Source organism: Pediculus humanus, genomic scaffold, assembly GCF_000006295.1.
Source record: "Pediculus humanus corporis 1103172107633 genomic scaffold, whole genome shotgun sequence".
In the NCBI taxonomy this organism is placed as follows: Eukaryota; Metazoa; Arthropoda; class Insecta; order Psocodea; family Pediculidae; genus Pediculus; species Pediculus humanus.
Window position 1 is genome coordinate 38983 of NW_002987246.1, and position 12755 is coordinate 51737.

Consider the following 12755-nt stretch of genomic DNA (forward strand, 5'->3'; position numbering starts at 1 on the left):
ACTACTTCTTCATCTTCTTCTTCTTCATCTTCTTCTTCTCGTCTATTTATATTTTCTATTATTTTCGGCATCGATTCCGTCATTTTTTCACTTTCAGTTTGTGATGATATTTTAAATTGATAATTAAATGGTTTTAAAAATTTATAATTAATTTTTTCATAATTTTCCACGACGACATCTTGATTTTCTTCATCATTTCCATATTCTATTAAAAAATTAACATTATTATTATTATTATTATTTACCAAAAAAAAAAAAAAATTTAATTTAAATTTTGCAAAGGTTATTAACCTTTCGATAAATTTTTTCTCGTATCTATATTAATATTATTGTTGTTGTTGTTGTTGTTGTTGTTGTTGTTGTTGTGGTCATTTTTAACGAATATTGAAAAATCATTTTGGGATGTTTTTTTTTTAATAAACGTGTTTGATTTTGATACGTTATCACTTTTCATTTTTAATAATTGATACACGTGTTCTAATTTTTCATTAATTAAATCTAAACTACTTTTCGTATCGATGCTATTTTGACAACTCGTTGAAAAAAATTCTTCATCCGTTTCCTCTTCCTCTGACGTTTTATATTTTTTATAAGTGAGAAATTTCAATTCCGTTTGACATTTAACGGATTTTAATTTTTTTAAAAAATTACCCTGAAGTTGAAGGACCGTTATTTTTTCTCTCTTTAACAATAGAAATAGAAAAAAAATTTTAATTTATTATATTAATTTATTATTATATTTATTAAACATCAAGTACCAATCTTTGAAATTCATCCAATGATCTTTTCAAACATATTTTAAAATGATTCATTTGTTCGTTTAATTCCGTTTTTTCTTTTAACGAATCTTGAAGTGCTCTTGCAAAATAAGCAACTTCGTTATCCATAAGTTTTTCATGTTTTTCCCATTGTCCGATTTTATTTTTATATTCGTTTTCTATAAATTCCATTTTCGATTTATATTCGTTTATCTATAAAAAAATTAAATTAAATTTTTATGTAATAATAATAATAATGGAAATTTTTTTTTCCCGACGCGCTTACTTCGTTAACGTAAAAATTTTTTTCTTCCAAATGTAATTTTGCTTGTTTCATTATATATTCCTGTTGTTCGTTTTTAATTTTTTGTAATTTATCAAGAGTTTCTTTTAATTTATGATTTTTTTCTGCAAACCTTAAACAATAAATAAATAAATAAATATGATAATAATAATAATCAATCCATAAAGGAATCAATCAATCGATTAAACAATAAAAAAAATTTCCCTTTTCGGGGGGGGGGGGGAAACAACAACAAGACAAATTTTAACGTAACGTCGAAAAATATTTTTTTATATAATTCAAAAAATAAATAATTAATAATTATTAATTAATAAATAATAATAATGATAAAAACTTACTTTGAAAGTTCTTCAATAAGTTCGACAATTCTTTTCTTATCTTCGTCGCATAAATCGGTTAATTTAATTTTAGATTTTGTACATTCATCATCATCACCATCATAATAATAATATTTTCTTTTGTCTTTTTCTTTAGGATTTTTTTTACATTTATTTATTTTATTTTTGTTTTCTAAACTACTATTATTATTATTATTATTAGTATTAGTATTATAATCGGTTAACTTACTTATGGATTTAATTTTTTTCGATAATAATTCGTTTTTTTGCTTACACGTATCACAACCCAAATAAGCTTTTGGTGAGTGAGATCTTGAACGATGATCTTGCATTAATTTTAAATCTTTTATTAAATTTATTTTTTGATTTTCTTCTTTTTTCATTTTTTTTTTTTTATAAATTTATTTAAATTTTTTTTTAAACAATGTTTACAAAATTTTACACACACGCACACACGTGGTGGTAGAATATTCATTTATACATATAAACTTTAAAATGTAAACAATAAAATTTTAAATTTTAAATATTATATAAATATTTTGCCTCATAAATCCAACCAAAACAAAAAAAATTTATATATATATATATTTATTAATTTATTAAATTTTTTATTTAAAATAAAATAATAATAATAATAAAATAAAAATATATATAAAAAAAAAAACATTCGTGCGTAAATAAATTTTATTAAACGTATCTCGGAGGTGTAATCATGATTTACACGTGAATCATATTTTAAATTATTATTATTATTATTATTATCTAATTAAGACTAAATTTTTTTTTTTTTTTTTAATCATGACGAATTATCATTATCATCATTATATCAGTTTAAAAAAAAAAAAAAAATTATCAAAATGGGTTTTTTAAATCAAAAAATTCAAATTATTTTTCCTCCTATTTTTTTCTTATTGCAAATTTTCAAGTTTTTTTTTTTTTTTTTTTTTCCTGGTGGTTATTATTATTATTATAATTATTTATTACCATTATTATTACAAAAAAAGTAGGATATCGATTTTAACTGATAGTTACTGATAATAATTCATTGCAAAAGTTTTTTTTTATTTTTTTTTATCATTTTGAATATTATTTGTTTAAAAAAAAAAAAAAAAAAAAGAAAAAATTAAAAAAATTATTTTTGTTGTTGTTGTTTAATTTTTAATTAATTTATATATATATATAAAAAAAATTTTTTTTTTAAAAGTTTTATATTAAAATTTGTTGTATAATGTCTATTTAATAATAATAATAATAATAATAATAATAAGAAAAAAAGAAAAAAAAAATGATATTTTTTATAAATAAAAAAAATGGAGGAGGATTATTTAATATTTTAATGATTATATTATTTAATTATGTATCGACGTCGTCGTGTTGGAATAAAAATGATAAACAAAATGGCAACATTGATTTAAATGATACTAAAATATATCGTAAGTATTATTATTATTTTTTTTAAAAAAAAAATTTTTAGAAAGAAAATTGAAGAAAATTAATTAATGTCACGTGAGAAAACCCGACATTTTTTTTTTTTTAATCATTTTAAAGATTTAAAAAAAAAAAAAAAAAAAAAAAAGTTTTCCCCCCATTGAATTTCTCCTTTTCCTCCTCCTTTTTTTTTTTTTTTTTTTTTTTAAATTTAAATTAATTTAATTCAATTTAATTTAATTTAATTTTTTTTTTTGTTGGAGGAAATCAAGGCAAAAATATAATTTGTTCAAAAAAAGAATTTTGCAATGAAAATTTTTTATGTCAGTGTATAAGCGGATTTAAAAATTACGAAGGACAATGCGTTTTTTGCATAGGTAAAAAAAAACAAATAATAATGATAATTTAATTTTAATTTATTTAATTTAATAAATTTCAATTTTTTTTTTTTTGGAAAATAAAGAAGAAAATAAAAATTGTTCTTCCACAAACGAATGTTGTCCATTTCAATTTTGCATCGAAGGAATATGCAGGTAAAAATTTTCAATTTTTTTTTTATTTTTAATTTTAATAAATTATAAAAATCAATAGAAATAATAATAATAATTGCTTTGAGATGTAAAAAATTTTTTTTTATCAATTTTTTATGAAAAATTTTTACACCGTCGATGATAATACTTATCATTTATGGTTAGGAATCGAGATTAGGTTTGGATTCAATGACGTAGCAATAAATTTTTTTTTTAATAATAATAATAATAAAGCAAATAAAAGAAAATTTTTTTTTTTTGAGTTAGGATGAAATTAGGGATTCTTTATGGGGATTTTTTTTTGGATTTACAGAAAACCGGGATCATCCATCGAATTTATAACTCTGACAAAAGTTAGCTTAGGTATAACAATTGCTATTATATTAGCTGCTTTATTCATTTTCTTGATAAAAGGATTATTTAATTTGACATGTGGAAGATTACAACAACTTCAAAGAAATTCGGGAGGAAATAGAACGAATCCAGTCCAAGCGTGAGAATTTTTTTTTAATATATCAAAACAATATTATTTAATATGAATTTCCCACGTTAAGTAATGAAAGATTGTTTTTGTTATATTTTAGGTACGCACAAAGACTTTTTAATTATAGAACTTCTGGTGAAATAAGACAAGATAAACCTCCTTCGTATGAAGAATGCGTTCGAAATCCACAAAATGGTTTATTTTTTGAATCGCCTCCACCATATACAATTTCTGATAATTTTTCTGGGGAGTTTATAAGAAATGAAAGAACAAATACATCTCCTAATTCTCAAAATTTAAATTTAACTGGTTTAGATGTTCATGGCCTGGGATTATTACCCAATCAAGTATATTAAATTTTTTTTTTTGTTCCCCCCCATGGTTTGTTGTTTTTAGAAAAAACTAATTAAAATATTTACTTTTACTTTTTCTAGGTAAATTTAACAGTGGCAAAAAAAAATACAAATGTTAAATCCTCATAAGGAGATATTATTATTACACATAATATTGAATATATTTTTTGAGATAAATTTTATTTTTTGAAAAATATTTTTGAATTTTTTTTTTTTAAAAAAATGTAACGTGAAATATATTTACGTTATTTTTTCTTTTTTTTGAAAAATAAAAGATGGTAAAACTTTTTATTTATTTAATTATAAGTTGTCAATAACTTTTCTTTTTTTTTTTTCCCCCTTATGACTCCACATGGTACGACAAAACAAACGACACATTATTAGGAGATTTCTCTAACTGGCACCAATATGTCTTTTAAACACATTTTAGAGTTAATCATAATTCAAGAAAAATATACATTAAATAAAAAAATTCAAAAATTAAATTTTTTAAAAGTTTTTAAAAACACACACACACACAAAAAAAAAAATTAATTTGAATTTTTATGATAGGCTGTTTTTACTAATGAAAATGTTTTGGGCGGTTAAATTTTCAGGGCCCTTTTCGCCATTTTAAAGACAGTTAGTAATCTTGCAATAACGATGTAATAATGGGTGGTTCTCTGAAAACATTATACCCATGCGTATTTTTATTACTTTTTCATTACGGAAACTCATGTAAGTGTTAATAAATTAATACCCAAGAGTAAATTATATTTTTTTAATCGTAATTTTATTTACTTAATACCTTTATAACTTAATACAAAAATTTATAGGTGTTGGCTGGGCTGTAACAGGCTTCAGGTGGTGACTAATTTCAAATTTAAAAAAAAAAAAAAAGTATTATTGAATGCCTTTTAGATTTTAAACTAATTTTATTTCTAAAAATTTTTTTTCAGATGATGAATATGAATGCAACACTCCATTGCTCTACAGAGCCGTTCTTAAAGCAACTTCTTCATTAATTGATAGAGAACCCGAATATGCAAGATTGAATGGTAAGTTTTTCGTTTTAAAATAAATTTTAACAAACAATTTTTTTTTAACTATAACTTCGTAAAATTTAATTTATTTTTAATAAATAGTTTTTAAAGTTTTATAAAAAAAATTCTGGTTAGCAAATACAAGATTAGTGCAAGAAGAAATTATAAAACAGTTTAATTAGAAGTCTAAGGTAGATTAAAAATTATTATTGTAGTTAAAACAATTTTTTTTTTGTTACTGGCAAAAAATGAGATAAATTTCTTCTTCAAATTATCACTAATTTACTTTATTTATCCAATAATATCAAATATTATAGTTTTAAATTCAAATTTTGTTTGCAAAATTTCTTTTTGTGTTTTTAATATGTTACTCGTAATATTCTACTCCTGTCAATATTTTATTTCTTCATTTGCTGATGATGAGTTGCTTTTTTATTTCTGCAGAATAACAAACAAACTCTTGGGCATCCTTTGATAATATATATATATATATATTTCAAATATTTAGTGGTAAGACATAATAATAATTGTGGAATGCATAGAGTATGCTGCCATAAAATGGCTAATTTACCTATTAAATCAGTTAAATGGGCATTTGATTTTGTTTCTTGGCAACCTACGGAATCTCAAATTTTGCAAGCTTTCTCCTACATTCAATTAGAAGAAAAGGAACGAATTGCAAAATTTATGTTTAAACGTGATGCTAAAGCAAGTTTGATTGGACGATTATTAATAAGAAAGTTTATTAGTGAAAATTCTCATCTTAAATACAATGAAATCGTTTTGAAAAGGGATAAAAATGGAAAACCATTTATCCTAAACCAAGAATATAAAAATAAATTAAAATTTAATGTCTCACATCATGGTCGTTTGGTAGTTCTTTTGGGATGTACATGTGATTTCGAAGTCGGAGTAGATGTTATGACTACTAAACATCATGAAGGAAAAAATCTAGAAAGGTTTTTTCGTTTAATGTCTAGAAATTTTAGCGAAAATGAATGGAAAGTTATTATGAATACCGATTCTTCCGAAGATGTGAGAATTTTACTTTTCAACAGGTATTGGGCATTAAAAGAAAGTTATTTGAAAGCTGTGGGAAGTGGTTTATCTGTTGATTTAGCCACAGTCGAATTTCGATTGAAATCAAAATTTTTAGAGATTAATAAACCAGTGATTGACACTGAATTATATGTTAATGGTTTAAAACAAATCGATTGGTTTTTCGAAGAAACTTTACTCGATACTGATCATTTAGTGGCTGTTGCCTATAAAGCTGATAAAGTTATGGACTCATCAACTTTTGAATTTTTAAAATATGATGATATTGTGCAAAATGGTGTACCTGTTTTACCTGAGACAGATTTACAATTTGTCAAAAATTTTATGATTAAAGAGGAAGAGCCACATTAATTTTGTTAATAAATTTGTGCAGTAAATATTTTTGTTTTTTATGTATTTATTATTTGGTGATGAATATAACGTTTTAATGTGTAAAGATTTCATTTAAATTCTCTTAATTTTTATATACCGATTTGATGATGATTCTTATTATTACTTTTATATTTTGTAATGAAATTTAAATTTTTATCTCATTTTAGCCAGTCAAAATTATTTTAACTACTTTAAATCTAAAAATGTTTTTAAGCACGTTTGTAAACGTTGTGAACGTTACATCAGTGTCGCTTTTTTAATTATGCTTTTAAGTAATTTTTATTATTTGAATATTTAAGGAATTTATTTGTAATTGCCACACAAGTTTTAAAATTTAGAGAAAAAATTATTATTATTATTATTATTATTAGTAAAGAGCGTTTGTAACAATAAACTTTGTTGTTTTTTTCTTTTAATTAATGTTTGCTGAGTTATATTCAGATTTTTTTTTTTTTTTTTTTTTTTTTGAAATTTTATTTAGTTAGTGGTGTTGTGTAATTCGGTAGAAATATTTTTAGTTAAATATTTGTATTGCATTAATTTCTGCAGGTACTAACAGGTACTTACAGGTTGGTGTGATTTCTTGTGTGCTTTATGAAAAAAAAAAAAAAAAAAAAAAAAAAAAAAAAAGTAATTTGTTTTAAATTATAAATGGTTTCGATTATTATTTTGTTTGGTTATTGCTTTTTTTTTTTTTTTTTTCTCTAAATTTTGATATATAAAATTTGTTACCGTTTTTATAACTTGCGTTATTAATTTAAAAAAAAAAAAAAAAAAATCACACAGAAATATATTGTTTTAAAAACTACATTCATAATGTAGTATTTTTAAACGTTTCATCCCTTAAAAATTTACCCTCTTGAAACAAATCTAAATCTAATTTTTTTTTTTTTTGAATTATTTCATGATAATATTTAATAAACTTTTAAATATATAAAGAGGGTGTGTTGAGAAAAATTATATTTAATGACTATTAACAGTATATTTCTGTTGAAAATTAAAAAAAATTTTTATATACATTTTGTTTTTTTTTATTGTTATTGTTAGCAAGTTTTATTTTATTTTGCATGTTGTTTTCTTTTTTTTTTTTTTTTTTGATTTTTTATTAAAAATAAAAAATCAGGCATTAAAGCATGGACGGCTTTAAATGCTGATTTCGACCAGAGGTTGGTAGTCGATCTGGGTCAGGTGATGAACATAACTAGAATAGCAACGCAAGGTCGTCCATTATCACAAGAATATGTTCAAGAATATACTATAAGTTATGGAACGAACGGACAAGATTATGCCGATTATAAAGATTCCGATGGGAATATAAAGGTGATTTTTTTTTTTTTTTTAAAAAAAATAAATTAAAAACCCCCGGTAAATATATATATATATATTTATCGATCGATTTTCTTCTACACATCTATTTTATTAATAAAAATAATTTAAGTCGTCAAAAAAATTAAGAAGTTAAGGCTGTGTAGTATATTAAAAGGAAAAAAAAAAAAAAAGGGATGATACTGTGCATGGTAGTGCATGTTTAAATAAATTTTTTTTATTATTATTATTTCTGCTTGTGCTTGCATGCTTTTGTATTTATTGTTTATTGTTTTAAAGGTACAATAGTAGATTATTTGTAATTTATGTAGATATTAAACTTATTAGTTTATACACTTTTATTATAAATTTTTAACCAATTGAAATTGTAATATGTGTAAACACGTAGGATTACATTTATTCAAAAAGAAATTTGAAAAAAAAAAAAAAAATTTTTGTAAATTCACCCTTGCGCTTTTTTAAATTTCGCTCCAAAAAAAAAAAAAAAAAAAAAAAAAAAAACTTTAAGAACTAATAATGTATAAAAGTAAAAAAAAAAAAAAATATATAAAATAATATATATTTTGCATGATTCTTGATGCTTACGGGAAGCAATCTTTAATACTAACAATAAAACTCATTAACTTAGGGGATTTCTCGTGGTCACCTAAAGATAACACGTATTATCATTTCTTAACCATCGACCTCGGTGCAAGAGTTAAGATAAGAGCCATAGCAACTCAGGGTCAGAGTAATACAAAAGAATGTGTAACAGAGTACATTCTTCAATATTCTGACAATGGGCAATTATGGAGAAGTTATAGTGGAAATACGGGTGAAGCGGAGGTGGGTACGGAATTTAAAAAAATCATTTTCCTTTTCGGTGGTGGTTCGTATATAGGATAAATTGTTGGCGTTGTTTATTGCTCATAATAAATTACAAAAAAAAAATTTATGTTAGATGTTCAATGGAAATATCGATGGATCTACAATTCATAGAAATGAATTTGAAATTCCCATAATTGCTCAATGGGTTAGAATCAATCCCACACGTTGGAACGAACGAATATCACTTCGAGTTGAATTATACGGTTGTGATTATGGTAAGTAAATAAATATAATTTATTGATAATATTGCATTTTAAAGAGTTGATAATTAATTTTAAATTAAATTTTTTTTAGAATCCAATCTTCTTTACATGAATGGATCTTCCTTATTGGTTTGGCATTTAAACAAGGAGCCCGTTTATGCGAGCAGAGAATCTATTCGTTTTAGATTTAAAACAAGTCAAGCCAATGGTGTTTTGCTTTACAGCCGTGGAACTCAAGTAATGAAATACTACCTCGATAATTATTTTAAACGTGTTTTTATTAAAATCAAAATGAAAATTTATTATTATTATTATTATTATTTTTTTTTTTCAGGGAGATTACATCGCATTACAATTGCATTACAATCGTTTGCTTCTCAACCTTGATTTGGGTTCACGTATAATGACATCTTTATCCGTGGGCTCACTTTTGGACGACAATCTATGGCACGATGTTGTTATATCAAGAAATCGGCGCGATATTGTCTTTTCGGTCGATAGAGTTGTGACTCAGGGAAGAATAAAAGGAGAATTTGCAAGATTAAATTTAAATCGAGAGTTTTACATCGGAGGAGTACCAAACAAGCAAGAAGGATTAAGCGTCACTCAAAATTTTACCGGTTGCATTGAAAATTTTTATGTTAATTCCACAAATGTAATAAAGGAAGTGAAAACTGTGCAGGCTTATGGATATGACTACATGCAAAAGATTAACACTCTTGAAATTTGTCCGGTAAAAATTTAATTCATACTTTTCTAATATTCTAATTTTTTTTTTTTTTTTGTAAGACTTTCATGTGAAATTTTAACATCATTTGTAAATTCCAGGAACCACCGATTATTCCAGTCACGTTTTTAACTTCGACGTCGTTCGTTAAACTCAAAGGATATGAAGGCGTGCGATCGTTGAACGCGTCATTCGCATTCAGGACTTACGAAGAAAACGGAGTTCTTTTGTTTCATAAATTTACTTCTCCTGGCGACATAAAATTATATTTAGAAAACGGCTACATAAAAGTCGACGTGCAAACCGGTACAAATCCGAGAACAATTTTAAATAATTTTCACGAACCGTTCAACGATGGCAGATGGCATCAAGTTGTTTTGACAGTTGGAACCAACAAATTAATTTTAGAAATTGATGGCGTTGCAATGACGACAAATCGTCTTTTATCAATGTCGACGGGACCTTATTATATGATCGGTGGAGGAATTCATGGTCAAGAGGGTTTCATCGGTTGCATGAGAATGATTTCGGTTGATGGAAATTACAAATTGCCAACGGATTGGACTAAAGAAGATTATTGTTGCGGAGAAGAAATATTATTTGACTCGTGTCACATGATTGACAGATGCAATCCCAATCCTTGTAAACATAATGGATTTTGTAAACAAAACTCGAAAGAATTTTTCTGTGATTGCACCGGTACTGAATACGCAGGATCCGTTTGTCACACGTCAACAAATCCCCTTTCGTGTGAGGCATACAAAAACGTTAACGACGTCGGATCAAGTGCAGAAATTAAAATCGACGTAGACGGATCCGGTCCTTTAAAACCTTTTCCGGTTACGTGTCAATTTTTTGCCGACGGCAAAGTTGAAACAATAATTCATCATTCTAACGAGGAAACGACTCCAGTCAATGGTTTTCAAGAACCAGGAAGTTTTATCCAGGACATCACGTACGACGCCGATTTAGAACAAATTGAAGCTTTTATGAATCGTTCAACTTCTTGTAAACAGAGACTGCATTATAGTTGTAAAAACTCCCGCTTGTTAAATTCACCGTCACGGGAAAATAATTTTCAACCATTTGCTTGGTGGGTATCTCGTTGGAATCAAAAAATGGACTACTGGGGAGGAGCTTTGCCAGGATCGAGAAAATGTGAGTGCGGCATTTTAGGTCAATGTGTTAACCCTACCAATTGGTGCAATTGTGATGCTGCGCTTGATGTGTGGGCAGAAGATGGAGGAGATATTACACAAATGGAACATTTGCCGGTAAAGCAAGTTCGGTTTGGAGACACTGGTAATCCTTTGGATGAAAAACAAGGGCAATATACATTGGGCCCCTTAATTTGTGCTGGAGATAACCTGTTTAATAACGTAGTTACATTTAGAGTGGCAGACGCAAGCATAAATCTTCCAACATTCGATATAGGACATTCCGGAGATATCTATTTCGAATTTAAAACCACTGCCAAAGATGCCGTACTATTGCACAGCACGGGACCTACCGATTACATTAAACTTTCCATAACTACCGGCAATCGGATACAATTTGAATATCAAGCAGGAAGTGGAACTTTGGGAGTTTCCGTCGATACAGCTTATCGGCTAGATGACAACAATTGGCATTCAATTTCAATTGAAAGGAATCGAAAAGGAGGAAGACTGGTTGTTGATGGTTCATCGAAAAACGAAGTCCACGAAACAACTGGACCCATTCGTGCATTACATTTAACTTCTGATCTTGTGATTGGTTCAAGTGTAGATTACAGAGATGGATTCGTAGGCTGTATAAGAGCTCTTTTACTCAATGGTAAACTTGCCGATCTCAGAGGAATAGCAGAAAAAGGTCTCTACGGTATTTCCGTAGGTTGCGTTGGAAAGTGTATCAGCAATCCTTGCTTAAATAATGGTACTTGCATTGAGGGCTACGATGGTTACACGTGCGATTGTCGTTGGACAGCTTTTAAAGGTCCCATATGTGCTGATGAAATAGGAGCCGTGATGAGACCTGACACAATGATAAAATACGATTTTATGGGTTCTTGGAGATCGACCATTGCAGAAAACATTAGGGTAGGATTTACCACGACAAACCCTAAAGGATTCTTGTTGGGCTTTTCTTCGAACATATCCGGCGAATACCTAACCATCATGATTTCAAATAGCGGTCACTTGCGAGTAGTTTTTGATTTCGGGTTCGAGCGTCAAGAGTTAATTTTTCCCAACAAGCATTTCGGATTAGGACAATATCACGATGTCCGAATTCGAAGAAAAAATTCAGGGGCTACTTTAGTTATGGAAGTAGATTCTTACGAGCCGAAGGAATTTCACTTTAACATCAAAGCTTCGGCCGATGCTCAATTTAACAATATTCAGTACATGTACATAGGAAGAAACGAAAGCATGTCGGAAGGATTCACGGGATGCATATCCCGAGTTGAGTTCGACGACATTTATCCCCTTAAATTGCTATTTCAAGAAAACGGGCCGCGCAATGTAAAAGTTGCCAATCCTACCACGGAAGATTTTTGCGGAGTCGAACCGGTAACTCATCCTCCGGACATATTTGAAACGAGACCGCCGCCTATCCTGGACGAAGATAGAGTAAAAGCTGCTTACAATCAAACAGATTCAGCCGTTATTGGAGGTAAAAACTTTTTTTTTTTTTTTTTTTTTTTTGGCAAAAATTTTTTTCGGTGGAAAATTTAATTATTAATTTTTTAGGAGTTTTGGCCGTATTATTCGTCGCACTGGTGCTTTTCGCTGTTTTCGCCGGGAGATATGTTGCAAGGCACAAGGGAGAATACATCACACAAGAGGACAAAGGTGCAGAAGTTGCATTGGATCCAGATTCAGCCGTCGTACGATCGAGAACAGGTCATCAAGTCACGGAAAAAAAAGAATGGTTTATTTAGTGAAAGTATATAAATTTATAAAAAAAAATAAAAATTGAAAAATTTTCGCGCGTGTGTGTTTGTA

The 12755-nt window shown here is 27.0% G+C and overlaps 3 protein-coding genes across 3 annotated transcripts; 2 read left to right on the top strand and 1 right to left on the bottom strand.

Annotated features, from left to right (window-relative positions):
- Positions 1 to 286: 286 nt before the first annotated feature.
- On the bottom strand, positions 287 to 950 carry Phum_PHUM259600 (uncharacterized protein; the record flags this gene model as incomplete). Its single annotated transcript, XM_002426506.1, has 2 exons — positions 287 to 682; positions 759 to 950. 2 exons carry the CDS (start codon positions 948 to 950, stop codon positions 287 to 289), a joined length of 588 nt encoding a protein of 195 aa, XP_002426551.1.
- Positions 951 to 3188: 2238 nt separating this feature from the next.
- Phum_PHUM259610 (L-aminoadipate-semialdehyde dehydrogenase, putative) lies at positions 3189 to 6627 on the top strand (the record flags this gene model as incomplete). The annotated part of the gene is made up of 5 exons (XM_002426507.1): positions 3189 to 3205; positions 3943 to 4189; positions 4792 to 4816; positions 5134 to 5232; positions 5801 to 6627. 5 exons carry the CDS (start codon positions 3189 to 3191, stop codon positions 6625 to 6627), a joined length of 1215 nt encoding a protein of 404 aa, XP_002426552.1.
- A 987-nt stretch (positions 6628 to 7614) lies between these two features.
- Phum_PHUM259620 (Contactin-associated protein 1 precursor, putative) lies at positions 7615 to 12691 on the top strand (the record flags this gene model as incomplete). The annotated part of the gene is made up of 8 exons (XM_002426508.1): positions 7615 to 7627; positions 7772 to 7968; positions 8566 to 8799; positions 8915 to 9056; positions 9136 to 9281; positions 9379 to 9777; positions 9873 to 12423; positions 12501 to 12691. The coding sequence occupies 8 exons, from the start codon at positions 7615 to 7617 to the stop codon at positions 12689 to 12691; spliced, it is 3873 nt and encodes a 1290-aa protein (XP_002426553.1).
- Positions 12692 to 12755: the final 64 nt, after the last annotated feature.